This window comes from Coregonus lavaretus (assembly GCF_964263955.1).
Source record: "Coregonus lavaretus genome assembly, chromosome: 27".
In the NCBI taxonomy this organism is placed as follows: Eukaryota; Metazoa; Chordata; class Actinopteri; order Salmoniformes; family Salmonidae; genus Coregonus; species Coregonus lavaretus.
This window is the reverse complement of record NC_140014.1, coordinates 15373974-15401663: the sequence shown is the minus strand read 5'-3', so window position 1 is coordinate 15401663 and position 27690 is coordinate 15373974. Positions and strand designations below refer to the sequence as shown.

At 45.2% G+C, this 27690-nt stretch overlaps 1 protein-coding gene across 1 annotated transcript; it reads left to right on the top strand.

Moving 5' to 3' along the window:
- On the top strand, nucleotides 1-27630 carry LOC311102703 (uncharacterized protein). The gene is made up of 11 exons (XM_084144075.1): nucleotides 1-52; nucleotides 1100-1225; nucleotides 2209-2766; nucleotides 2955-3028; nucleotides 24016-24590; nucleotides 25026-25122; nucleotides 25350-25416; nucleotides 25544-25716; nucleotides 25886-26002; nucleotides 26097-26156; nucleotides 26273-27630. Exons 2-11 carry the CDS (start codon nucleotides 1186-1188, stop codon nucleotides 26360-26362), a joined length of 1851 nt encoding a protein of 616 aa, XP_084000201.1. The 5' UTR covers nucleotides 1-52; nucleotides 1100-1185; the 3' UTR covers nucleotides 26363-27630.
- Nucleotides 27631-27690: the final 60 nt, after the last annotated feature.

The following is a 27690-nucleotide window of genomic DNA, read 5'->3' as shown; positions in this document are numbered from 1 at the left end:
CCAACCCCACCGCATTGACAAAGAGGACAGATCGGCTACAGCGGGAAGGTAGGTAAGGAGGAGATCAAACGGATTATATTTGCACGAGGAGGAAAAGAAAGGGATTAAAAATAAAACTACTACTTTAAAGTTTAAAGGGTGTGTAGGCCTACAGTTACTTTTTTCACTGAGTAAAAAGCTTGATAAATGCGTCACTGTTTGGAAAGAAATGTGTCAGCCAACTTTCACATTTCTTTGTAACGGGTTTTGTGTTTGTAAAACAATTAAATGTTTGCTCTTCTCCTTCCTTATAAATATATACGTTAATGACTTTTAGGATGTTTGATGGGGCGACTCAATTGCGCCTGTAAATTAATTTTAGGGGAAAGGTGCGGTTCTGTAGCTCTAGGGCTACATGCATTCAACTTCGTTTGGCTATCAATCATCCAATTTAGATATTGAATAGGGCCTTCGTGTTCATTTAACATGGGAGAACAATGCAAACGCCCAAAGCCACTGAGGCTTGAGTTATCTCCGTCATTAGTCAGCTACAAATGTGGATAATTAAAGTTGAGTACTGCCAGCGCCTCAGTCATGTATTGGCAGGCTTTGGACCGATCTCACTGACAGATTAGACGATACATTTAAGATCCAGCCACTGGTTTATTATAACTACTAAAATGGAGTTGTGGGGTTCTATTGTCATCTGTTCTATCCCTCACTAAAATGTGCTTTGGTTTGTTGTAGGCTTTGTTTTGCTCCAAAGGTGGTACACAATTCAAATCAACATTCAAATGAACATGGTGCAGAACTAAGATGTCTAATGTTTAGTCTGGATGTACACTCACGTCCTTGCTCTTACTGGGCTTATGCAGGAGGGTCAAATTCAAGTGATTGGTTTCCATGTGAGACAAGTAGTCTTTTCCCATTTCACTTCTCTAATAACTTTTAATATAGATTGGTGTCACACCAATCTATATCAAGAGTGATTAGATAATTGCTATGTGTATGATTAGAGAAGTGGGATGTTATTCAGTGGTGCATCATTTCCCATGTGGAACATTACATAATTCTGCAGTGCCATATTGGAGATGATTAATCATACTGATTTGTTGTGCAGGTCTCCTCTGCATCCTCAGCTCTGTCCTGACAGAGAGCCAATAAAGGCCAGGGCCACTGGTGTGTTGCCCACTTTCCCACTGCATCATGGGTAACTTCTCCAGCAAGGATGGCCATGGACCCACAGGTACCCTCTGCCTCCCCAAAATACCACCCACACACACACACACACACACACACACACACACTCACTCCTTACTTAACCTGTCAACCCTCCTGTTGTGCTGAACAGCTGTCTCTGAAGTGTCTTGACTTTTCCTCCAGAGAACAAAGACAGCATACCTGGAGGGATGCTCGCATACGTATTTCAGCTTTTAGTCAATGGTGAAAAGACCGAAGGGGGATGGACAGAGAAAGGCATTAATAGACAGAAGGAATGAGACGAGGGAGTGAGGAGATACTAGAGATTGGAGAACACAAATGGAGAGATGGATACAGAGTGTGCGTGGGCCAGGGAGTAGGAATCTTGGCTTGGTTCCTGTGTGTGTGTTGCTTGGTGGTCATTCTCCTCGCGTCCCCTTGCGATTTGTCAGGCTTTGCTACCCAAGCTGTGATGAATCTGCAGAATTCCCCAGCTCAGCACAAGGGCAACAGATTAATCCTGGCAAGCCTAATGCTGGCAGACTGACGCACACACACATTATGGCTTGGAATGGGTGAATAAAAGGCAGCGGTGGAAGTGGGGAGTTACGGCCAGTCACTGAATTTGCTGTGGGTTGAGATTTACCTGATTATGATGCATCACTTTCCATAACTTGTATTGTTGAACTCTATCAGGAATGATATCCATTAAGCTTAGAGAATATCTGTTTAAACCAAGGACAAAGGAGGACTTAGGGTCAGTGGTGGTGTAGATCAGCAGTGCAGAGGAATGTGTGTCTCCTGACAAGCAATGGCCCATTCATCCTGAGAATGAGAGCCTGAGTATTGTGGGGAGTTGATGGTCTGGATTAGTCATCCTGGCATCTTTGCATGCCGTCACACTATACATGCCCAACCAGTGACCACTGCACTCACTCTCACACTCTTTTTGTCTGTCTGCCTGTCTCTCTGACGGTCTGGCTGTGTCTCTCACTCACACTTTTGCGTTGTTGCTCATATTCTCTCCAGGGCCCAACTTGGATGTGTTCCACACCCCCCCTACTTCGCCAGTGACCTCCACCCTGACTGCTCTCACGCAGCTCACACCCTCTACACCAGGCCAGCCGGTCCCAGCCACAGCTCCGGCCCCAGCTCCAGCCCCAGCCCAAAGTGGGAAGAGACTACTACCCTCCCTGCCTGTAAGCCCAGGCTACTCTGTGATTGGTCCTGGGTTTATCTCCCTGCAGGGCAAGACAGGAAGTGATGCAGCAGCACCTGAAGGGCGCGTTGTGATGGGGCTTAATGGAGGCTCCAACTGCTCTACTCCCAGGACTCCTGTATCCCAGGGGAATAGCTCAATGATTAGCCCCACCAAGAGTCCTCCATCTCTGGATAGCCCCTTGTTTTCGGCCAGCCCGGTCAGCCCCTCTGAGCATAGCTGGAAGGAAAAGGACAGTGGGCTGAGCCAGTCCATGCTGGAGGTCCATAGGACTGCAGACAACCAGGGAGAGATGGAGAGACTGGTGGAGGAGTGTAGGACAGCACTGGGTCTCAGTCCCAGTCAGTATGCTGCACTGAGCAGCGTGGGTAAGAGCAGCACATACTGTACATACCGTACATGGACATTAAAACACCCTCTTTCTAGCAATGCCTAAAATAATCCTACAATATCATATTTCTGATCTCATACCTCTGAACAAACACATATTTTTCTATTCTCTTCTCCCCTCTCTCACTTTCTTTTTCTCTCCTTTTCTCTCTCCCCCGTCTGTCAGATGTGTTGAAGCTTCTGCTGGTGGAACGTCAGGAGTTGACCATAGAGGTCCAAAGTCTGAGGGAGACCATGCAGGTGAGAAACATTAACAAGACATCCCAATAAACTGACCTCAGGACAAGAGCTGTCCTGTTTCCAAATCCAGAAACAGATTCTACGTACTGTAACCCTTCAGCTTTAGCCTAGTCCCAGATCAAATTGTGCTTTAGCCAACTCTTTTAACTATTGTTGTCATGCCATGCAGTACATTTGGCATGATAACAAAGGAACACTGCAGAGAAGAGTTGACTAAAGCACAAACAATGTGGCGTGAGGGTCATCATTGCTACAAACTCAGACAATAGAACGTGACAGATTCCCTTCCTTTAATCTAAGTATTAAGCCCAGGTGTGTTTTTAGGTTGGAAAACTTTGTTTTAGGTGTTGCTACTATTCTTTATTTAGCATTTGTCTAAGTATACTAAACAAAAATATAAACGCAACAATTTCATTGATGTTACTGAGTTACAGTTCATGTGAGAATCTGTCAATTGAAATAAATTGATTAGGCCCTAATCTATGGATTTCACATGGCTGGGAATATACAGTGAGGGGAACAAAGTATTTGATCCCCTGCTGATTTTGTACGTTTGCCCACTGACAAAGAAATGATCAGTCTATAATTTTAATGGTAGGTTTATTTGAACAGTGAGAGACAGAACAACAACAACAAAATCCAGAAAAACGCATGTCAAATGTTATAAATTGATTTGCATTTTAATGAGGGAAATAAAGTATTTGACCCCTCTGCAAAACATGACTTAGTACTTGGTGGCAAGGTGTATTTCCCCACTGTCAAACATGGAGGTGGAAACATTATGCTTTGGGTGTTTTTCTGCTAAGGGGACAGGACAACTTCACCGCATCAAAGGGACGATGGACGGGGCCATGTACCGTCAAATCTTGGGTGAGAACCTCCTTCCCTCAGCCAGGGCATTGAAAATGGGTCGTGGATGGGTATTCCAGCATGACAATGACCCAAAACACACGGCCAAGGCAACAAAGGAGTGGCTCAAGAAGGAGCACATTAAGGAACGTCTGACCTCTGTGATTGCCAACAAGGGTTTTGCCACCAAGTACTAAGTCATGTTTTGCAGAGGGGTCAAATACTTTATTTCCCTCATTAAAATGCAAATCAATTCATAACATTTTTGACATGCGTTTTTCTGGATTGTTGTTGTTGTTATTCTGTCTCTCACTGTTCAAATAAACCTACCATTAAAATTATAGACTGATCGTGTCTTTGTCAGTGGGCAAACGTACAAAATCAGCAGGGGATAAAATACTGTTTTCCCTCACTGTAGGTAACAATGCTTCGCATGAAGGGCCGACATTATTACGCATATTAATTGATAATGATGGAAATTAAGATATGTAAGATATTTGAATAGATATACAGTGAGGTGGAAAAAAGTATTTGATCCCCTGCTGATTTTCTACATTTGCCCACTGACAAAGACATGATCAGTCTATAATTTTAATGGTAGGTTTATTTGAACAGTGAGAGACAGAATAACAACAACAACAACAATCCAGAAAAACGCATGTCAAAAATGTTATGAATTGATTTGCATTTTAATGAGGGAAATAAGTATTTGACCCCTCTGCAAAACATGACTTAGTACTTGGTGGCAAAACCCTTGTTGGCAATCACAGAGGTCAGACGTTCCTTAATGTGCTCCTTCTTGAGCCACTCCTTTGTTGCCTTGGCCGTGTGTTTTGGGTCATTGTCATGCTGGAATACCCATCCACGACCCATTTTCAATGCCCTGGCTGAGGGAAGGAGGTTCTCACCCAAGATTTGACGGTACATGGCCCCGTCCATCGTCCCTTTGATGCGGTGAAGTTGTCCTGTCCCCTTAGCAGAAAAACAACCCCAAAGCATAATGTTTCCACCTCCATGTTTGACGGTGGGGATGGTGTTCTTGGGGTCATAGGCAGCATTCCTTCTCCTCCAGACACGGCAAGTTGAGTTGATGCCAAAGAGCTCGATTTTGGTTTCATCTGCCCACAACACTTTCACCTAGTTCTCTGAATCATTCAGATGTTCATTGGCAAACTTCAGACGGGCCTGTATATGTGCTTTCTTGAGCAGGGGGACCTTGCGGGCGCTGCAGGATTTCAGTCCTTCACGGCGTAGTGTGTTACCAATTGTTTTCTTGGTGACTATGGTCCCAGCTGCCTTGGGATCATTGACAAGATCCTCCCGTGTAGTTCTGGGCTGATTCCTCACTGTTCTCATGATCATTGCAACTCCACGAGGTGAGATCTTGCATGGAGCCCCAGGCCGAGGGAGATTGACAGTTATTTTGTGTTTCTTCCATTTGTGAATAATCGCACCAACTGTTGTCACCTTCTCACCAAGCTGCTTGGCGATGGTCTTGTAGCCCATTCCAGCCTTGTATAGGTCTACAATCTTGTCCCTGACATCCTTGGAGAGCTCTTTGGTCTTGGCCATGGTGGAGAGTTTGGAATGTGATTGATTGCTTCTGTGGACAGGTGTCTTTTATACAAGTAACAAACTGAGATTAGGAGCACTCCCTTAAAAAAGAGTGTGCTCCTAATCTCAGCTCGTTACCTGTATAAAAGACACCTGAGAGCCAGTAATCTTTCTGATTGAGAGGGGGTCAAATACTTATTTCCCTCATTAAAATGCAAATCAATTTATAACATTTTTGACGTGCGTTTTTCTGGATTCTTTTGTTGTTATTCTGTCTCTCACTGTTCAAATAAACCTACCATTAAAATTATAGACTAATTTCTTTGTCAGTGGGCAAACGTACAAAATCAGCAGGGGATCAAATACTTTTTTCCCTCACTGTATATTTTTAAATAGCTATATAATATATTGAGGTGAGAGCATTGGAAATGCTTTTGGCGGTTGACCTGCTTCTGTTTTGTGGGTGCAAGCTAGTCGTCTTGACTTCTTTCTTATGTCATTCTCGTTGGCACCAAAAGTTATAAAAGGGTTGATAGGGGACAGAATGCGGTCGGACCATCATATAATTGGCATATACATTAAATAATATAATAATAATAATATGCCATTTAGCAGACGCTTTTATCCAAAGCGACTTACAGTAATGCGTGCATACATTTTTTTTTTGTGTATGGGTGGTCCCAGGGATCGAACCCACTACCTTGGCGTTACAAGCGCCGTGCTCTACCAGCTGAGCTACAGAGGACCATTACTCTTACTGAATTTCCACATGGGCGAGGATATTGGAAATTTAATCAAAGCCTATTGGATGATAACTTGTTTTTAACTAGGACAGAGGAATGTATAACTGATTTTTTTCCGACATAACATAGGTACAGCAAATCCCCTTATTGTATGGGACACTTTTAAATGTGCCTTTAGAGGCCATGCAATTCAGTACTCATCTCGAAAACAAAAGCAATTTAGGTCAAGAGTCCATACTAACAAAGGAAATAGAAGGTCTAACAGAACAGATAGCAATAAAAACTGTAACAGAGGCTCAGAATAAATTAGAGGAAAAACAAAAAGAAATGGAGAAACTTATTCAAGAAAGATCAAGTGTAATATATTATAAAAATAAAGCAAACTGGATGGAATATGGGGAAAAATGCACCAAATTATTTTTTAATCTTCAACATAGAAATGCTACCAAAAAAATTGACTAACTGGTTACAAATGACAGCGCTATGATTCACCAAAATATATTTTGAAGGAGGAAGCAAAGTACTTTAAGTATGTTTTCATTTCAGTCGCCTCCATCTCCTCTAACTGAAGCTAATTGTAGGGATTTTTTTTCTATTGATAATGTAAAATTAACAGCCATACAGAAAGACTCATGTGAAGGTGAAATTACGGAGGAGGAACTTCTGGATGCAATTAAATACTTTAAGTCCAGGAAAACTCCAGGGTTGGATGGCATACCAGTCGAGGTATACCAAACCTTTTTTGATATACTCAGAGGACCGTTAATGGCATGTTTTTAACCACTCCTATGTACATGGTAGATTATCAGACACTCAAGAAAAAGGTCTGATTTTCATTATTACTGAAACAGGATACAAGTGGGAAATATAAAGATCCAGTCCATTAAAGAAATTGGAGGCCCCTTACACTTCAATGTTGGATGCAAAAATTCTAGCAAAATGTATAGCGCATAGAATTAAAAAGGTATTGTCGGACATTATTAATTCTAATAAGACAGGTTTTTTACATGGATGATACATTGGAGATAATATAAGGCAAGTACTGGAAACAATAGAACACTATGAAAAATCTGGGAAACCAGGGCTGCTATTCATAGCAGACTTTGAAAAGGCATTTGATAAAGTACGACTGGAGTTTATATATAAATGCCTGGAGCATTTCAATTTTGGAGAATCTCGTAAAAAATGGATTTAAATAATGTATAGTAACCCTAGGTGTAAAATAGTAAATGTCTATTTCTCCTAAAGTTTTAAACTGTCAAGAGGAGTGAAACAAGGTTGTCCACTATCGGCATATCTATTTATTATGGCTATCGAAATGTTAGCTATTAAAATCAGATCCAACAGTAATATCAAGGGATTAGAAATCCAGGGCTTAAAAACAAAGGTGTCATTGTACGCTGATGATTCATGTTTTCTTTTAAATCCACAATTTGAATCCCTCCACAGCCTCATAGAGGATCTAGATACATTTTCTAACCGCTCTGGATTACAACCAAAATATGTTAAATGTAGTAAAAAGTTATTTATGTAATGAATATGAATTCGGAGGACAGAAATTAATAAATATTAAAGCATTAGACCTATCACTAAAAGCTTCAGTCATACAAAAGTTATACTTAAATCCGAACTGGTTCTCTAGCAAATTAGTAAGATTGTCTCACCCCATGTTCAAGAATTGCCCTTTTCCCTTTATTCAGATTACAACCTCTGTTTCAGTTATTTGAAAAGGAAATAATCTCCCAAATGTCACTATTTCTTAAACAAGCCATAGAGAAGTTGGATGCAATTTCAATTTAATCATCCTTAAACGACAGAACAAATCATTATTTTTTGAAAAAAATGTTTTTAAAAGGTATAATCTTCGTAAATGATATCATCGGTAGGACTGGTGGAGTTATGTCGCACATGCAGCTAACAAAAACATATGGTAATGTCTGCTCTACCCAAAATTACAACCAAATAATTGCAGCATTACCGCAAAAATGGAAGAGGAAAGTGAAAGGGGGTAAAAGTAAGGAACTTGTCTGTCGGCCCTGCATTAAAGAACATAATTGGTTATAGAAAATTGTGATAAATAAAAAAGTATACCAGTTTCATTTAAGGACCAAAGGATTGACAGCTGTCCCATATAGATTGCAAAATAGTTGGGAAGAGATTTTTGACGTACCGATTCAATGGCATAGTGTTTATGAACTCATACGCAAAACGACGCCATATTCAAAACTTAGTATTTTTCTATTAAAATTATTATACAAAATTCTTGCTACCAATATAATGTTATTTATATGGGGGATGCAATCTTCTCAGCTCTGCAGATTTTGCTGCGAAGAGACAGAATCATTAGATCATTTGTTTTGGTACTGTCCATTTGTAGCTTGTTTTTGGACACAGGTCCAGTAATGGCTGAAGGATTGCAATATTAACCTGGAGCTATCCCTGCAGATAGCACTACTGGGTGATCTGAAAAGTCATAGTCAATCGATCAATAATATAATAATACTTTTAGCAAACATGTTTATTTACAATTTGTAGAAACAATGAGAATAGAAGGGTTCAGAACTTTTGTGAAACATCACAGTACAGCTGAAAAATATATGGCAAATAGAAATCCAATATGGTGTTAAGAGATAGATGGGAGGTGTTGAATAGAGCTGAAGGATGGGACTATTAACAACTAACAACGACTAATAACAAAAAGATAACTAATGGAAAGCATACTGTGTCCATAATAAGTATATAGGTTATAGGTTGAGAGCTTTTGTGAAAGAGCACAGGTAGAAGGATATGGCATATAGAAGCAAACCGGATGGACATCATGAAAATGATCGGAGAGGTTGCGGGGTAGAGGAAGTTCAGGAGTAAAAACAAACAAAATATAATTATTGTAAAATTGACTGTGTCCATAAAATGTATATAGTATGTATAAGCTGGAAGTAGAGGCCTAAACGTTGTTGTTCACTAGTTTACTCCAATTAAGGAAGGGGTGGTGGGGTTGGAAAGTAATAAAGGGAAATATATTTTTAAAAAGATATGCATGTATATGTGTGTGTGTGTGTGTGTGTGTGTGTGTGTGTGTGTATGCAAGAAAAAAAAAACATGGGGGATTGGGAGTGATGCAGACAATTACATTGATGGAAATTACAATCTACCCCCTTAAAAAAAAAAAACAACTCGGTGGTGGACATTCCTGCAGTCAGCATGCCAATTGCACACTCCCTCAAAACTTGAGACATCTGTGGCATTGTGGTGTTTGACAAAACTGCACATTTTAGAGTGGTCTTTAATTGTCCCCAGCACAAGGTTAATCAGCTTCTTGATATGCCACACCTGCTTACTAAAAGGGATGTAAAAAATTTGCTTATTGACATTTTCTGTGATCTTTTATTTCAGCTCATGAAGGGACCAACACTTTACATGTTGTGTTTATATTTTTGTTCAGTTTACTTGGAGAGGTGTATTGGGGAGAGTTTTTGGTGGATAGATTTAGAAACGTAAACAGGAAATTACATAATCCTAGAGGCAGAGGTAGGAGCTGGGGTTCACGGCGTGTAACCTCTTAGCTCAGGAGATAACAACAAAAGACATCCTGTCATCTCCACCCAGAAATGGAACAGAGCAAGGGCCTCTGGGAGACGCAGTCCAGTTAATGGGCCTCTTCCTGTCCTAGACCCCTCCTGAGATCCTGAGAGGTCAAGGAGGAAACGATCTGAGATAATCTTGATCTCCCCTTTACGCACACACACACACACACTGATATATACACACACACTGTACATACAGTGCCTTCGGAAAGTATTCAGACCCCTCCACATTTTGTTACGTTACAGCCTTATTCTAAAATGGATTAAATAAATAAAAATCCTCAGCGATCTACACACAATACCCAAATAATGACAAAGGGAAAACAGGTTTTTAGAAATGTTTGCAAATTGATAAAAAATGTATTCAGACCCTTTGCAATGAGACTCGAAATTGAGCTCAGGTAAATCCTGTTTCCATTGATCATCCTTGATGTTTCTACAACTTGATTAGAGTCCACCTGTGGTAAATTAAATTGATTGGACATGATTTGGAAAGGCACACACCTGTCTATATAAGGTCCCACAGTTGACAGTGCATGTCAGAGCAAAAACCAAGCCATGAGGTCGAAGGAATTGTCTGTAAAGCTCAGAGACAGGATTGTGTCGGTGCACAGATCTGGGGAAGGGTACCAACACATTTCTGCAGCATTGAAGGTCCCCAAGAAAACAGTGGCCTCCATCATTCTTAAATGGAAGAAGTTTGGAACCAGCAAGACTTCCTAGAGCTGGCCACCCGGCCAAACTGAGCAATCGAGGGAAAAGGGTCTTGGTCAGGGAGGTGACCAACAATCCGATGGTCTGACAGAGCTCTAGAGTTCCTCTGTGGAGATGGGAGAACCTTCCAGAAGGACAACCATCTCTGCAGCACTCCACCAATCAGGCCTTTATGGTAGAGTGGCCAGATGGAAGCCACTCCTCAGTAAAAGGCACATAACAGCCGGCTTGGAGTTTGCCAAAAGGTACCTAAAGACTCTCAGACCATTGAAACAAGATTATCTTGTCTGATGAAACCAAGATTGAACTCTTTAGCCTGAATGCCAAGCATCACGTCTGGAGGAAACCTGTCACCATCCCTACGGTGAAGCATGGTGGTGGCAGAATCATGTTGTGGGGATGTTTTTCAGCGGCAGGGACTGGGAGACAACGCAGGAGTGGCTTCGGGACAAGTCCCTGAATGTCCTTGAGTGGCCCAGCCAAACCTGATCGAACATCTCTGGAGAGACCTGAAAATAGCTGTGCGGTGATGAAAAAGTCAAGGGGTCTGAATACTTTCCAAAGGCACTGTACACAGTGCCTTCAGAAAGTATTCATACCAGTTGTCTTATTCCACATTTAGTTGTGTTACAGCCTGAATTCAAAATTGATTAAACATGTTTTTAGACATTTTAGCAGATTTATTGAAAATGAAATACAGAAATATCTCATTCACGTAAGTATTCACACCCCTGAGTCAATACATTTTAGGCTCACCTTTGGCAGTGATTCCAGCTGTGAGTCTTTCTGGGAAAGTGCTTTGCACACCTGGATTGTACAATATTTGCACATTTTTAAAACATTCTTCAAGCTCTGTCAAGTCTGTAGATCATGGCTAGACAGCAATTTTCAAGTCTTGCCATAGATTTTCAAGCCAATTTAAGTCAAAACTCTAACTAGGCCTCTCAGGAACATTCAATGTCATCTTGGTAAGCAACTCCAGTGTATATTTGGCCTTGTGTTTTAGGTCAGTGGTTCCCAAACTATTTTGGTTAATGTACCAACAAGTACATTTTGCTCTGCCCGGAGTACCCCTGAAGTACACCCTTGTGCATTTTACCAGTAAGCCTATGGTCTCATGAGTCTTCTCAAGTACCCCCTGTTGATAAACCAAGTACCCCCAGGTTGGGAAACAAGTACACCCTTGCTGGGAAACACTGTTATTGTCCTGCTGAAAGGTGAATTTGTCTCCCAGTGTCTGTTGAAAAGCAGACTGAAGCAGGTATTCCTCTAGGATTTTGCCTGTGCTTAGCTCTATTCTGTTTATTTTTACCCCAAAAAGACTCCCTAGTCCTTCCCGATGACAAGCATACCCATAACATGATGCAGCCACAACCGTACTTGGAAATATGAAGAGTGATACACAGTGCTGTGTTGGTTTTTCCCCCAACATAACGTGTTGTATTCAGGACTTAAAGTTAATTTCTTTGCCACATATTTTTTGCAGTTTTACTTTAGTGCTTAATTTAAACAGGATGCATGTTTTGGAATATTTTTGTGTACAGGCTTCCTTAATTTTACTCTGTCATTTAGGTGCGTATTGTGGTGTAACTACAATGCTGTTGATCCATCCTCAGTTTTCTCCTATCACAGCCATTAAACTCTAACTCTTTTAAAGTCACCATTGGCCTCATGGTAAAATTCCTAAGCGGTTTCCTTCCTTTCCGGCAACTGAGTTCGGAAGGACGCCTGTATCTTTGTAGTGATTGGGTGTATTGATACTCCAACCAAATTGTAATTAATAACTTCACCATGCTCAAAGGGATATGCTATAGGTGCTTTTCTTTGCGAGGCATTGGAAAACCTCCCTGGTCTTTGTGGTTTGAAATTCACTGGTCAACTGAAGGACCTTACAGACAATTGCTCTCTCTCCCTCCCGTGTCGCTCTCTCTCTCCCTCCCGTGTCGCTCTCTCTCTCCCTCCCGTGCCGCTCTCTCTCCCTCCCGTGCCGCTCTCTCTCTCCCTCCCGTGCCGCTCTCTCTCTCCCTCCCGTGCCGCTCTCTCTCTCCCTCCCGTGCCGCTCTCTCTCTCTCCCTCCCATGCCGCTCTCTCCCTTCTCCCGTGCCGCTCTCTCCCTTCTCCCGTGCCGCTCTCTCTCTCCCTCCCGTGCCGCTCTCTCTCCCCCCTCCCGTGCCGCTCTCTCTCCCCCCTCCCGTGCCGCTCTCTCTCCCCCCTCCCGTGCCGCTCTCTCTCCCCCCTCCCGTGCCGCTCTCTCTCCCCCCTCCCGTGCCGCTCTCTCTCTCCCCCCTCCCGTGCCGCTCTCTCTCTCCCCCCTCCCGTGCCGCTCTCTCTCTCCCCCCTCCCGTGCCGCTCTCTCTCTCCCTCCCCCCGTGCCGCTCTCTCTCTCCCCCCATCCCGTGCCGCTCTCTCTCCCCCCATCCCGTGCCGCTCTCTCTCTCTCCCGTGCCGCTCTCTCTCCCCCTCCCGTGCCGTTCTCTCTCTCGCAAGGCATTGGAAAACCTCCCTGGTCTTTGTGGTTTGAAATTCACTGCTCAACTGAAGGACCTTACAGACAATTGCGCTCTCTCTCTCCCTCCCGTCCTGTGCCGCTCTCTCTCCCTCCCGTGCCGCTCTCTCTCTCTCCCTCCCGTGCCGCTCTCTCTCTCTCCCTCCCGTGCCGCTCTCTCTCTCCCTCCCGTGCCGCTCTCTCTCTCCCTCCCGTGCCGCTCTCTCTCTCTCCCTCCCGTGCCGCTCTCTCTCTCCCCCTCCCGTGCCGCTCTCTCTCTCCCTCCCGTGCCGCTCTCTCTCTCCCTCCCGTGCCGCTCTCTCTCCCCCCCTCCCGTGCCGCTGTCTCTCTCCCCCCCCTCCCGTGCCGCTGTCTCTCTCCCCCCCCTCCCGTGCCGCTGTCTCTCTCCCCCCCTCCCGTGCCGCTGTCTCTCTCCCCCCCTCCCGTGCCGCTGTCTCTCTCCCCCCCCTCCCGTGCCGCTGTCTCTCTCCCCCCCTCCCGTGCCGCTGTCTCTCTCCCCCCCTCCCGTGCCGCTGTCTCTCTCCCCCCCTCCCGTGCCGCTGTCTCTCTCCCCCCCTCCCGTGCCGCTGTCTCTCTCCCCCCCTCCCGTGCCGCTGTCTCTCTCCCCCCCTCCCGTGCCGCTGTCTCTCTCCCCCCCCTCCCGTGCCGCTGTCTCTCTCCCCCCCCTCCCGTGCCGCTGTCTCTCTCCCCCCCTCCCGTGCCGCTGTCTCTCTCCCCCCCTCCCGTGCCGCTGTCTCGCTCCCCCCCTCCCGTGCCGCTGTCTCGCTCCCCCCCTCCCGTGCCGCGCCCTCTCGCCCTCACGTGCCGCGCCCTCTCGCCCTCACCATTGGCCTCATGGTAAAATTCCTAAGCGGTTTCCTTCCTTCCTGAGTTCGGAAGGACGCCTGTATCTTTGTAGTGATTGGGTGTATTGATACACCATCCAAATTGTAATTAATAACTTCACCATGCTCAAAGGGATATGCTATAGGTGCTTTTCTTTGCGAGGCATTGGAAAACCTCCCAGGTCTTTGTGGTTTGAAATTCACTGCTCAACTGAAGGACCTTATAGACAATTGCTCTCTATCTCCCCCTCCCGTGTTGCTCGCTCTCTCCCCCTCCCGTGCCGCGCTCTCGCTCTCTCCCCCTCCCGTGCCGCGCTCTCGCTCTCTCCCCCTCCCGTGCCGCGCTCTCGCTCTCTCCCCCTCCCGTGCCGCGTTCTCGCTCTCTCCCCCTCCCGTGCCGCGCTCTCGCTCTCTCCCCCTCCCGTGCCGCGCTCTCGCTCTCTCCCCCTCCCGTGCCGCGCTCTCGCTCTCTCCCCCTCCCGTGCCGCGCTCTCGCTCTCTCCCCCTCCCGTGCCGCGCTCTCGCTCTCTCCCCCTCCCGTGCCGCGCTCTCGCTCTCTCCCCCTCCCGTGCCGCGCTCTCGCTCTCTCCCCCTCCCGTGCCGCGCTCTCGCTCTCTCCCCCTCCCCGCGCCGCGCTCTCTCGCTCTCTCCCCCTCCCCGCGCCGCGCTCTCTCGCTCTCTCCCCCTCCCCGCGCCGCGCTCTCTCGCTCTCTCCCCCTCCCCGCGCCTCTCGCTCTCTCCCCCTCCCGCGCTCTCGCTCTCTCCCCCTCCCGCGCCGCGCGCTCTCGCTCTCTCCCCCTCCCGCGCCGCGCGCTCTCGCTCTCTCCCCCTCCCGCACCGCGCGCTCTCGCTCTCCCCCTCCCGCGCCGCGCGCTCTCGCTCTTCCGTGCCGCTCTCTCCCTCTGGACATCTGAGGGGTCACCGCTCCTCTCTCACCACCCCTCCCTCAGCATAGAAACTCAAACAATGACCTCATAACTGTTGCTCCCTCCTGATCCCACTTCTGCCCTTCCTCTTCCCTGTCTAACCCCTCCTTCCTGTCCTTTCTGTCCACCTCTCCTCCTCTCCAACCCCTCTCCGTCCATCCACCCAGTCTCTTTCCCTATCTATTGCCCCCCCCCCCCCAAGGATTTAATAGCTCTCAGATCTGCTCTGGGATCAGTTCCAGTTGGACAGTGCTGCAGATTTCCAGGAATGAGCTCTTTGGTTTCTGCTCTGGAAACTGAGATTGAATATGTTTACATGCCAAATGAAGGTTGTGTGTCAAATTTGCAATGCAGAATAAATGGTTGCGGCTGGGGAGAAGTTAGATATCATCTGTGTGTGGGAGTGTGGGCTTGTCAGGTGGTCTTGTGTGAGTGCTTCTACTCCTCATACACAATCTTTGATCTAGATGTGTGTATTGTGGGTGAGTGTATCCACAGGCCTTGTAGGAACTGCTGTGGAAGAACTGAGCCGGTCTCTTAATGAGTGTCAGTGTATGGGAACTGGTTGTTCACACACCCAAGTGAGTGTGGAAAGCTGCAGAAAACCCACGGCAGAGTGAGTCTGTTTCCCCAAGTATGCATTTGGGAGTCTGGGTGTGGAAGTGAACTGAGGCGTGGGGACAGATGGATGGTTCTCTCTGTCTGTCTCTTTGTCTCTCTCACACACACACCAGCTGAGATATACACACATCTGGAATAACCACAACCCTCCTGAAGAGACTTTGCATGCGGCATGTGTCGGTGCATACGAGTCTGTGCCTGTGGTGGGTCACTAGGTCAGGGATACCGAGAGGGAGAATGGTGTAGATATGTGTGTGTCTAAGGGAGAATCAACAGTGTTATCTCTGTGTGTGAGGAGGAGTGGCCCATCCTGTTTCCCGTCTAAGACGTGCCTTATTTGGACACACTGACAGTTAGTTAGCTGTACAGACAGGATTCAGAACATAGGCTACTAAAGAATGGTTTCGCATGTTGTCCTTTTCTCCCATCTGGCATTAGGAGTTGCATCATGTGTACTAATAAACAACACTTTGTCTCTGCTGCCATAAGGCAGTTTAAACTCTGAGGCTGTGTGTGCGAGAATGTGTGTTTGTGGCTTTGAATCAAAGAATGTAAGAACGGGTTGTTCAGTGTGTGTGGTTGTACATGCTCTAAAGTTTACTGTGTTAGAGAGAGGGGTGAACTTCACTTTGTGGTTGTGATGAAAGGGAAAAGACTGAGGAGAGGTGTGTGTGTTAGAGAGGGGGCAGAAGAGAATATGCTCTGTGTGTGTGACTCCAATGACGACATAATAGACCCCAGCTGTGGTCTTGAGTCACTGGTCAGATGAGGAAACGAGTTGGCGCCAGTTTCTCCTCCTCCGCGTCTCTATCCATTCTTCATTTAATTACTAAACAAGCCAACTCCTCCACACTCCCACATTTCTCTGCGGGTCTCATTGCAATGCTCACACACCCATTCTGCTCTTGATTCCATCTGCATGTTACCTTATGTGCCTCTGCATGCTTTGTAACTGGATAGTGCTGTATTTCGGCTGCTCTCAACTGCTTTTCGCAATACTCAGTATTGTTTACCTTTTGGCTCAGCAGCTCTGTTTTGAGAGCCTCTACCTTTTATCCACAGGGCAGTGTTTGTGCATGTCCAGAGCGAGGGCATGCTCTCACGGTGTACGTATCTCAATAGTCTAAAGTTGTGTTCTCACCTGGTCTCCTCTCCTGCATCTTCACTAATTTGAAAAGTATATGTGAAGAAAACATGGCGGATGTTTATTGGGACATTACGTTGGTGCAGTTCTTTTAATATCAGTGCAAGTGAGGTAACATGCTGACCCATTTTGGAGTAAGAGCTGTTAACAACTCACACATTCCAGTTTAGTGGATCTGAGTCAGTGAACCTGAATGGGGCCAGGGCTGTTTAGAGCAACTCATTGGCACAGGTCTCGATGTGGCTCATTTGATTCGCTAGATCCACTCCTCTGAACTTGCTAAGGCTTGCCTCAGTCTCATCCCGTACAACTGTTGTCAGTTTATGAAGGCCAAATGGATATTTAATCATTAAATCTCTTATAGTCTCTAGAGGTGCAGTGCTGTGTATGATGTGATGCTGGCAGACAGGGCCGGATTAAGAAATCATAGGCCCGGGGCGTTGGTTTTTTCATAGCCCCCCCCCTTCACGGCACACCCTCATTTTCTGTAAATGAATCTGTGCACCAAGATGCAATTCGATGCGTGGTAAATTTACTGTTGAAGAAAAAGCCCTTTATAATAAAGCCATAATAACGTTTGAAGTGTGGCATAGGCTACAGTTGAGCAGAGGCGTTTTTAGGATTTCCGCACAATTGTTTTTTACAGGGTCTTAGAAAAAATCTGCCTTTTAAAAAAAATGCATTTCATGCAATTCTACGTCATTTACATGACAGCTTTTTTTAATAACACCGAAATGAGTGGCTACTCTGACTAACAAACTGAGATCAATCTGGTCTTGAATTCAAACAAACATTAGCCCAGGCCAATGAAGCACCACACATATTGTACAATATTAGGTGTATATACAAACACACACACACACACACACACACACACACGTATATCATACAGTGCCTTGCAAAAGTATTCATCCCTTTGGCGTTTTTCCTATTTTTTTGCATTGCAACCTGTAATTTAAATGGATTTTTATCTGGATTTCATGTAATGGACATACACAAAATAGTCCAAATTGGTGAAGTGAAATGAAAAAAATTTGTTAAAAAATTCTACAAAATAAATAACAGAAAAGTGGTGCGTGCATATGTATTCACCCCCTTTGCTATGAAGACCCTTAATAAGATCTGGTGCAACCAATTACCTTCAGAAGTCACATAATTATTTAGATTGCACAAAGGTGGACTTTATTTAAGTGTCACATGCTCTGTCACATGATCTCAGTGTATATATACACCTGTTCTGAAAGGTCCCAGAATTTGCAACACCACTAAGCAAGGGGCACCACCAAGCAAGCGGCACCATGAAGACCAAGGAGCTCTCCAAACAGGTCAGGGACAAAGTTGTGGAGAAGTACAGATCAGGGTTGGGTTATAAAAATATATACGAAACTTTTAACATCCCACAGAGCACCATTAAATCCATTATTAAAAAATGGAAAGAATATGGCACCACAACAAACCTGCCAAGAGAGGGCCGCCCACCAAAACTCACGGACCAGGCAAGGAGGGCATTAATCAGAGAGGCAACAAAGAGACCAAAGATAACCCTGAAGGAGCTGCAAAGCTCCACAGCGGAGATTGGCGTATCTGTCCATAGGACCACTTTAAGCCATACACTCCACAGAGCTGGGCTTTACGGAAGAGTGGCCAGAAAAAAGCCATTGCTTAAAGAAAAAAATAAGCAAACATGTTTGGTGTTCACCAAAAGGCATGTGGGAGACTCCCAAAACATATGGAAGAAGGTACTCTGGTCAGATGAGACTAAAATTGAGCTTTTTGGCCATCAAGGAAAACGCTATGTCTGGCGCAAACCCAACACCTCTCATCACCCCGAGAACACCATCCCCACAGTGAAGCATAGTGGTGGCAGCATCATGTTGTGGGAATGTTTTTCATCAGCAGGGACTGGGAAACTGGTCAGAATTGAAGGAATGATGGATGGCGCTAAATACAGGGACATTCTTGAGGGAAACCTGTTTGTCTTCCAGAGATTTGGGACGGAGGTTCACCTTCCAGCAGGACAGTGACCCTAAGCACAATGCTAAAGCAACACTTGAGTGGTTTAAGGGGAAACATTGAAAAGTCTTGGAATGGCCTAGTCAAAGCCCAGACCTCAATCCAATTGAGAATCTGTGGTATGACTTAAAGATTGCTGTACACCAGCGGAACCCATCCAACTTGAAGGAGCTGGAGCAGTTTTGCCTTGAAGAATGGGCAAAAATCCCAGTGGCTAAATGTGCCAAGTTCATAGAGACATACTCCAAGAGACTTGCAGCTGTAATTGCTGCAAAAGGTGGCTCTACAAAGTATTGACTTTGGGGGGTGAATAGTTATGCACGCTCAAGTTTTCTGTTTTTTAGTCTTTCTTGTTTGTTTCACACAAAAAAATATTTTGCATCTTCGAAGTGGTAGGCATGTTGTGTAAATCAAATGATACAAACCCCCCCCAAAAAAAATCTGTTTTAATTCCAGGTTGTAAGGCAACAAAATAGGAAAAATGCCAAGGGGGGTGAATACTTTCGCAAGCCACTGTACAAAGTATATCTTATGGTGTAGGGTGCATAGAATCTATGCAAAGGCGCATTCAAGCAGTTCTGGCAGCTCGTGATGGCCCAACACCCTTTTATGAAACTTTATGTTGTAGTTTATTTTATTTTGGCAGAGACCTGTATGTGCTTGCGATAAAAATTAAACCACACTTATTTTCTTTAATAAACTATTGATCATCTGAGGCTAAATTATGCTCTCTGGTGTATTTTGTACATTGAGTGGGCTCCTGGGGTTAGATAAAAAAATATATAATAAAATACATGTATTTCTTCCCTCTTGGGCCCCCTACGGGTTTGGGCCCCTTACTCACACAATTGACCATTCACATTTTATTTATTATGCAGTATTTTTGTTGTTGTATTAATCCGTTACCCAATCAAGGCAGGGCCCCCCAGTTACCCATGTGGGGCCCCTACCTCCTCTCCCCATCTGATGATTAGCAGAGCGGCAGCAGCAGGCTGTGTACACTCATTGAGAGCGGGCTCCTAAGTTGTCCTGTGGTTGACGGTTGCAGTAAAAAATACAAAATATATCCTATATATCAGTGGTGGTCAGTGCCGTTTAAGATGAGGGAGGAGGATTCTTATTTTATGAGTATGGCCTTATTTCTATTACAGCATATTGGATGACTGTCATTCATATTCAATTTCCTCAACCCAATGGAACATTGATAGGTTTAGGCTACTACATGATACTCAATTTCCCTGTAGGGGTGCAACTTTCACTGGGGATGGGGGGGACATGTCGTCGTCCCCCCCCACACACATTCTGAAATTGCATTTTTGTTTATCCCCCCCAGTCTTATCATTGGAATGTGACAACGTAGGTGCACAGGTCGAGATAATTGAGTAATCAAGGTGACAGTGACACATTAAATACCTCTTTGCACACTCTTGCCTGCATTTAGCTGATCTAGGGTGTCATAATTATTTAAACACTTGCAAATTAGAGTTTCTTTTGGACAAATTCAGGCATGTTTATCCCCGTTCCTTTGCTTCCGTTGAATAAATGTTTTTCAACAGAATCAGCGGAATGAATACACCCCTGATCACACGCAAGCAGTTCACTTTCATAGCAGCCACATAAAAACAGCATGATCAATTTGCTCGTTGTATATGTAATTCCTTCTCGCAACTATCTACGCGCTCTCCTCCTCTCACCTTTTCACTTTGCTTGTTGACTTTAGTGCAGAACACATCAGCTGTCTGTGACCAGGCAAAAAAAACTTTACAATCCGAACTTTCATATCATGACTGCTATGCCTCTACATACAGCTTACATAGTTGTCACATCATAGTCAACAAGAACTACTAGAATTAACACGTTAGGAATCATGTAGTACAGTGTACAGTCAGAAGCAGTTTAGCAGTTACACCGGCAGGCCTGTTGGAAATAAATTACCTTGACTTGGAAGACTTCCAGTGTTGGATGGCCATAGCCAGCTAGCTAACATAGCATCCCTCTCTGTTTGAGCTGGGTGTTTGAGTAGGCTAAACTAACTAGCTGCATTTGCAAGTTAAGTGAAAGTAAAAATATTACAACCAAATAGAGCTCTCGCTCTCTCTCGCTTCTTCTGAATTTTGGAAGAAATTAATTAGTTTGAAACTGTTCAACCATTGTCTTGCTCTCTTTGAGTCAACTACTCACCACATTTTATGCACTGCAGTGCTAGCTAGCTTTAGCTTATGCTTTTAGTACTAGATTCATTCTCTGATCCTTTGATTGGGTGGACAACATGTCAGATCACGCTGCAATAACTCTGATAGGGTGTAGTACGTCCTCCGGAAGTTGTCATAATTACTGTGTAAGTCTATGGAAAGGGGTGAGAACCATGAGCCTCCTAGGTTTTGTATTGAAGTCAATGAACCCAGAGGAGGACAGAAGCTAGCTGTCCTCCGGCTACACCATGGTGCTACCCTACAGAGTGCTGCTGAGGCTACTGTAGGCCTTCATTGCAAAACAGTGTGTTTTAGTCAATTATTTGGTAACATGAATATACACTGCTCAAAAAAATAAAGGGAACACTTAACAACACATCCTAGATCTGAATGAATGAAATAATCATATTAAATACTTTTTTTTCTTAACATAGTTGAATGTGCTGACAACAAAATCACACACAAATTATCAATGGAAATCAAATGTATCAACCCATGGAGGTCTGGATTTGGAGTCACCCTCAAAATTAAAGTGGAAAACCACACTACAGGCTGAACCAACGTTGATGTAATGTCCTTAAAACAAGTCAAAATGAGGCTCAGTAATGTGTGTGGCCTCCACGTGCCTGTATGACCTCCCTACAACGCCTGGGCATGCTCCTGATGAGGTGGGGGATGGTCTCCTGAGGGATCTCCTCCCAGACCTGGACTAAAGCATCCGGCAACTCCTGGACAGTCTGTGGTGCAACGTGGCGTTGGTGGATGGAGCGAGACATGATGTCCCAGATGTGCTCAATTGGATTCAGGTCTGGGGAATGGGCGGGCCAGTCCATAGCATCAATGCCTTCCTCTTGCAGGAACTGCTGACACACTCCAGCCACATGAGGTCTAGCATTGTCTTGCATTAGAAGGAACCCAGGGCCAACCGCACCAGCATATGGTCTCACAAGGAGTCTGAGGATCTCATCTCGGTATCTAATGGCAGTCAGGCTACCTCTGGTAAGCACATGGAGGGCTGTGCGCCCCCCCCCCCAAAGAAATGCCACCCCACACCATGACTGACCCACCGCCAAACCTGTCATGCTGGAGGATGTTGCAGGCAGCAGAACGTTCTCCACAGCGTCTCCAGACTCTGTCACGTCTGTCACATGTGCTCAGTGTGAACCTGCTTTCATCTGTGAAGAGCACAGGGCGCCAGTGGCGAATTTGCCAATGTTGGTGTTCTCTGGCAAATGCCAAACGACCTGCACGGTGTTGGGCTGTAAGCACAACCCCCACCTGTGGACGGCGGGCCCTCATACCACCCTCGTGGAGTCTGTTTCTGACGGTTTGAGCAGACACATGCACATTTGTGGCCTGCTGGAGGTCATTTTGCAGGGCTCTGGCAGTGCTCCTCCTTGCACAAAGGCGGAGGTAGCGGTCCTGCTGCTGGGTTGTTGCCCTCCTACGGCCTCCTCCACGTCTCCTGATGTACTGGCCTGTCTCCTGGTAGCGCCTCCATGCTCTGGACACTACACTGACAGACACAGCAAACCTTCTTGCCACAGCTCGCATTGATGTGCCATCCTGGATGAGCTGCACTACCTGAGCCGCTTGTGTGGGTTGTAGACTCCGTCTCATGCTACCACTAGAGTGAAAGCACCACCAGCATTCAAAAGTGACCAAAACATCAGCCAGGAAGCATAGGAACTGAGAAGTGGTCTGTGGTCACCACCTGCAGAACCACTTCTTTATTGGGGGTGTCTTGCTAATTGCCTATAATTTCCACCTGTTGTCTATTCCATTTGCACAACAGCATGTGACATTTATTGTCAGTCAGTCTTGCTTCCTAAGTGGACAGTTTGATTTCACCGAAGTGTGATTGACTTGGAGTTACATTGTGTTGTTTAAGTGTTCCCTTTATTTTTTTGAGCAGTATATTTAGTATAGTTTTATCTGGAAACGTTAACTTTTCTTAATGTTTCAATATTTAGATTTTAATTACATTCACTGAGGATAGTCCTCCCCTTCCTCCTCTGAGGAGCCTCCACTGCTACATATATAATAAATACTGTATATATACTGTATATATTTCCTTTATAATTTGTTATAAATAGTAATAATAGTAGGATCATTTTTGCTTCCCCCAAACAGACATGGGCCCATGTGCTTCAGCCCCAGTGCGCCCCTGCATTAATCTGGCCCAGTTGGCAGACAAATGAATATAGAAATGTTATGAGATCGAAGAGTAAAGGCTTGTCCTTTTTGGGTGTGAATACAGAAAGAAACATTAAGACCGAATTGGGCAACTCCAGGCTGTGCTGTAGAGTGTACATACACTATATATACAAAGTATGTGGACACCCCTTCAAATTAGTGGATTCTGCTGGTTCAGCCACATCCGTTGCTAACCGGTGTATAAAATCAAGTACACAGTCATGCAATCTCCATAGACGACACATTGGCAGTAGAATGACCTAACTGAAGAGCTCAGTGACTTTCAACGTGGCACCGTCATAGGATGCCACCTTTCCAACAAGTCAGTTCGTCAAATATCTGCCCTGCTAGAGCTGCCCCGGTCAACTGTAAGTACTGTTATTGTGAAGTGGAAACATCTAGGAGCAACAACGGCTCAGCTGCGAAGTGGTAGGCCACACAAGCTCACAGAATGGACCGTTGAGTGCTGTAGCACGTAAAAATCGTCTGTCCTCGTCCTCGGTTGCAACACTCACTACCGAGTTCCAAACTGCCTCTGGAAGCAACGTCAGCACAAGAACTGTTTGTCAGGAGCTTCATAAAATGGGTTTCCATGGCAGAGCAGCCGCACACAAGCCTAAGATCACCATAAGCAATGCCAAGTGTCGGATGGAGTGTTGTAAAGCTCGCCGCCATTGGACAACAGTTTGGGGAAGGCCCTTTCCTGTTTCAGCATGACAATGCCCTGGTGCACAAAGGGGGGTCCTTACAGAAATGGTTTTTTGAGATAGGTGTGGAAGAACTTGACTGGCCTGCACAGAGCCCTGACCTCAACCCCATCAAACACCTTTGGGATGAATTGGAACGCCAACTGTGGGCCTAATCGCCCAACATCAGTGCCCGACCTCACTAATGCTCTTGTGGGTGAATGGAATCATGTCCCCACAGCAATGTTCCAACAAGATTGGAGGCTGTTAGAGCAGCAAATGGGGGACCAACTCCATATTAATGCCCATGGTTTTGGAATAAGTTGTTCGAAGAGCAGGTGTCCACATATGTATGTTTGTTCCAGCACTAACACACTCAATTCAACCTCTGGATTGTTGTTCATAGGAGAACTGTCACTGTCTTCCTTTGTTCAGACTGAGCGAGGGGAGTGGCAGCAGTTCCAGTGTGACCTGCAGGTGGCAGTAGCAGTGGCCGACCGGCTGAGGGCCGAGGCCGAGGAGGAACTGGGCGTGTTCAGAACGGCTCAGAAGGATACAGAGCGGGAGCTGGCGGTTGCCCAGCAGCGAAGGAAAGAGACTGATGGGCAGCTGGTCATCTTGAGAGGAGAGTTGAGGGAGAGCAGGCAGAGACTGGCCGACCTCACCCAGAACCAGGGGCCAGGACAGGCCAAGACCCAGAGCCAGGAAAAGACCCGGGGCAAGGAGAGGATGATTGGGGAGATCAGCACACCTGAGCCCCAGGAGGGGACCCACCGGGGCAGGGAGAGGGGGCTCAGTAGGGTGGGCCAAGGAGTAGGAAGAGGAGATGAAGAGATGGAGAAGAGGAGCCAGGAAGAAGTTACTAAGAATGTGGTTGTGGAAGAGGCTCGGATGGACACTAAGGGCGTGGCCAACCGGTACTTGATGAATGTGACCAATGAAGAGAGGAGTGGAGAGGAGGGGTGTGATGTGAGGGAGACACGACGGATGGTCACACAGGAGAGGTCAAGGTGAGTACCTGTTTGTATGATTTCAACTATACATTAACTTAAATAAATGTAATGAAGGTTAATGTCCATGATTTATATAGCTGGCTATTCTAGCAAAATCCAGACGGATTTTGGACTGCTATAATTTGTAAATCAAAAACCGAGCATCATAATCAGATGAATCGGTGTCAGGAGGGTTAAGCGGTCTTTGGAATGGAAGAGACATTCACAGGCAGGGCACTCGACGACATTGATTTGTAAAGAACCATTTTAAAACGGATTTTACTACTGGAACTGAAGGGGAAAGCTAACTGAGAATAAAGCGTATCAACAACGGTTAGCTTTGCTGTCATGTCTGACCCCTGATGAGCTGAACAACAAATTATTTTCTGAGCAGTGTGTCTGTGTGAGTTGAGTTCATCCAATAATATCAAAGCGCATTCCATGATTTCACAGAAGCCTTTCCAGACTACCTGTGTCTTCAGACTCCCCCACTGTACAGAATGGAACATCCCAGTCCAATACTGCCACAATTGCTGGATCTACAAACAAGGTGAGACCACTTAGAATTTTGGGTCGAACTGCTTATCTGTGTGTCATACCTCTGCAAATATAGAACCATTACTATTCCAGCAGGTTGCGTCATTACAATAGTTAGAATGTGTTTTGTGATCTACTAATGTCTTGAAATATTGAGGAACATTCAATAACATTTAAGGAATGTATGGTACAGTATGTAATAGCATATGAATAGAAAATGTTTATGTTCTCTCATTTCAGAACCAAAGCCAAACCAGAGGAAGAAGAGGGTTGGAAAGGCAAGACAGCTGGTCCAGCACTCACACAGGTGTGTGTGTGTGTGTGTTCCCCAATCAACCACGTTTCAGTGCATTCATCCTACCATGACCATCTGACCCTGTGATCAGTAATGTAGCAGGTAAAATACATTATACTATCATTTGTGTGTTTTACAGGGAAACAGGAGGAAGCATTGAACCAGTACAACTCTGCCCTGACAGACCTGCCCCCTAACAAGACTTCTAAGACCAGGTCTCAGGATGGCTTCAGTCTGCTGCTACGCCGGCATGGCGGCTCCAAGAGGAACTCTCTGCTGCGCTGGTGTCAGAACCGTACTCAGGGCTACAAGGTACTGTAATGCTGTGTGTGTGTGTGTGTGTGTGTTGAACAGGGTCAGGAGAAAGGACGCTAGGAGACTCTGATGTAAAGAGAATGTTGAGCATTCCATATGTAATCAGTAAACACTCATTAGGATGGTTTCTTGACCCTTTTTCTGCCCCCGCTCACTCTATTGACAGAATATTGACATCACTAACTTCAGCAGTAGCTGGGCGGATGGTCTGGCCTTCTGTGCTCTGTACCACAGCTACCTCCCCTCACACATCCCCTACTGCACACTTAGCCCTGACAGCAAGGTGGGTAACACAGACATGCATACACACTTGCATTCATTGCACACACACCTATTGATTTGCCTGTCAAACATGGTGCTGATTCTTTTATCCATAGAGGGAGAACCTCAGCCTGGCATTTAAGATTGGAGAGAATGTTGGAATCACAACATCACTGGTGAGTCGAGTCTCCTTTAATCAGAAGCTGTGTTAGTGTCAAGATTGTTGTATGCTTGTATCAAAACTCAATAGTGAATGAGATGCTGCCGTATTGAAGTCCTCTGTGTTTTACAGACCATGGAGGAGATGCTGAGGGCTGGAGGACCAGACTGGCAAAGGGTTCTGGGATATGTGGAGAGCATGTACCGTCACTTTGAGATGTAAAGCCCACGACTGTGTATGAGGGAAGCCTCGAAGGGAGGTACAGTTCACTGCTACTGGTTGAAGGATAGGGAGTGTGACTCACCCTTCTACTAGCTGACATGGTCATTAACCAGATTTCCATCCAACCATTTCATGTGGATGAGTTACCTGATGCATGTAAACGACTGGGTTGATGGAAACAGGAAATGTCAGTACAACACGGTGGGATAGTTTTGTGTGGGTAACATGAATTATGGTGGTGGAAACGCCTTTGTGCTCAATTACTGATATAATAACCATCAATCATATTGAAGTAAACTTGGTTACGAAATGATATGTTGTGTGGTCCTCCCACTACGACTCGGGAAAGCATGCAGTTTATTAGGCTACAGATTCACAGGGTGGTGAAAGTGCACTGTGATAAGCTTGATGCTCCTTTCCAATACATATCAAGGGTCTTATTCTGGTGACATGATGATCGATGCTTGGCTGCCGTACCCATAATAATCTGATCATGTAGGCCGAGGCTAGCCTATACCCGCACTGTATCTGCCAGCTGTTAGCTAGAGCCACGTGCCAAAACCAGAGTGGGCTATATAACGCAACAGTTTTTGGACAAAACCATCTGTAGAATTGAAAATGCAATTGTAACCCATTGAACTTTTTTTATTCGGTACGTGGGAATTAAAGCGCAAAACTTATTTTTATGTGTACTAGGTCATCACGCACAGCATGTAATCCGCAACAAGTCAGTTTGATGGAAACACATCTGTGGTGAGAAAATTTGCATATTGTTTTCATACGGATTTTAGAATATTCACATGAAAATCTGTCGCCAATTGGATGGAAATCTAGCTAGTGATTGGCATGTAGTGAAAGTTAGGCTTTGTTGGCACAACAGAGCCCCCTTGTGGTCAGGCGTGCAGGTGCATGTTGTGTTAAACGTCTCCACATTGGGACATCAGAAAGGTACTGCGTGACCTCTCATACCAAATATTTGCTTAACTCCCAAACTTTTTCTCAGCAGTACCATCTTAAACTGCTGATTTGTGTGCAGTGCCTTTTAATATCAGTCTTCCATTACAAAGATTTTCATGTTTTCTATCTGTTTTTAGCACTCTGTAAATATGCACTTTTATAAGCACTTTGATGATTGTAATTTAAAAGGAATGGAATGCATGTAGACAGTCTGTCTAGCAATCCGTGGATGCTTAGGATGCTTATATGTAACTAAAATGTGAACGCTGGCTATGTTGCCAAAGATGCAGAATAAATAAAATTGTCAATATAAAGCTAACATTGTTCATTCTGTACGGTGCTGTCCACGGAGACTGAATTGCTTTATCAGA

What these genes read in the sequence shown, in the direction of transcription:
- LOC311102703 (XM_084144075.1), top strand. Translation starts at nt 1,186, where the DNA reads ATGGGTAACTTCTCCAGCAAGGATGGCCATGGACCCACAG. An exon ending in TGCTGCACTGAGCAGCGTGG is followed by an intron (nt 2,767 to 2,954) that starts GTAAGAGCAGCA and finishes CCCGTCTGTCAG; the next exon opens with ATGTGTTGAAGCTTCTGCTG. An exon ending in TTGGAATCACAACATCACTG is followed by an intron (nt 26,157 to 26,272) that starts GTGAGTCGAGTC and finishes TGTGTTTTACAG; the next exon opens with ACCATGGAGGAGATGCTGAG.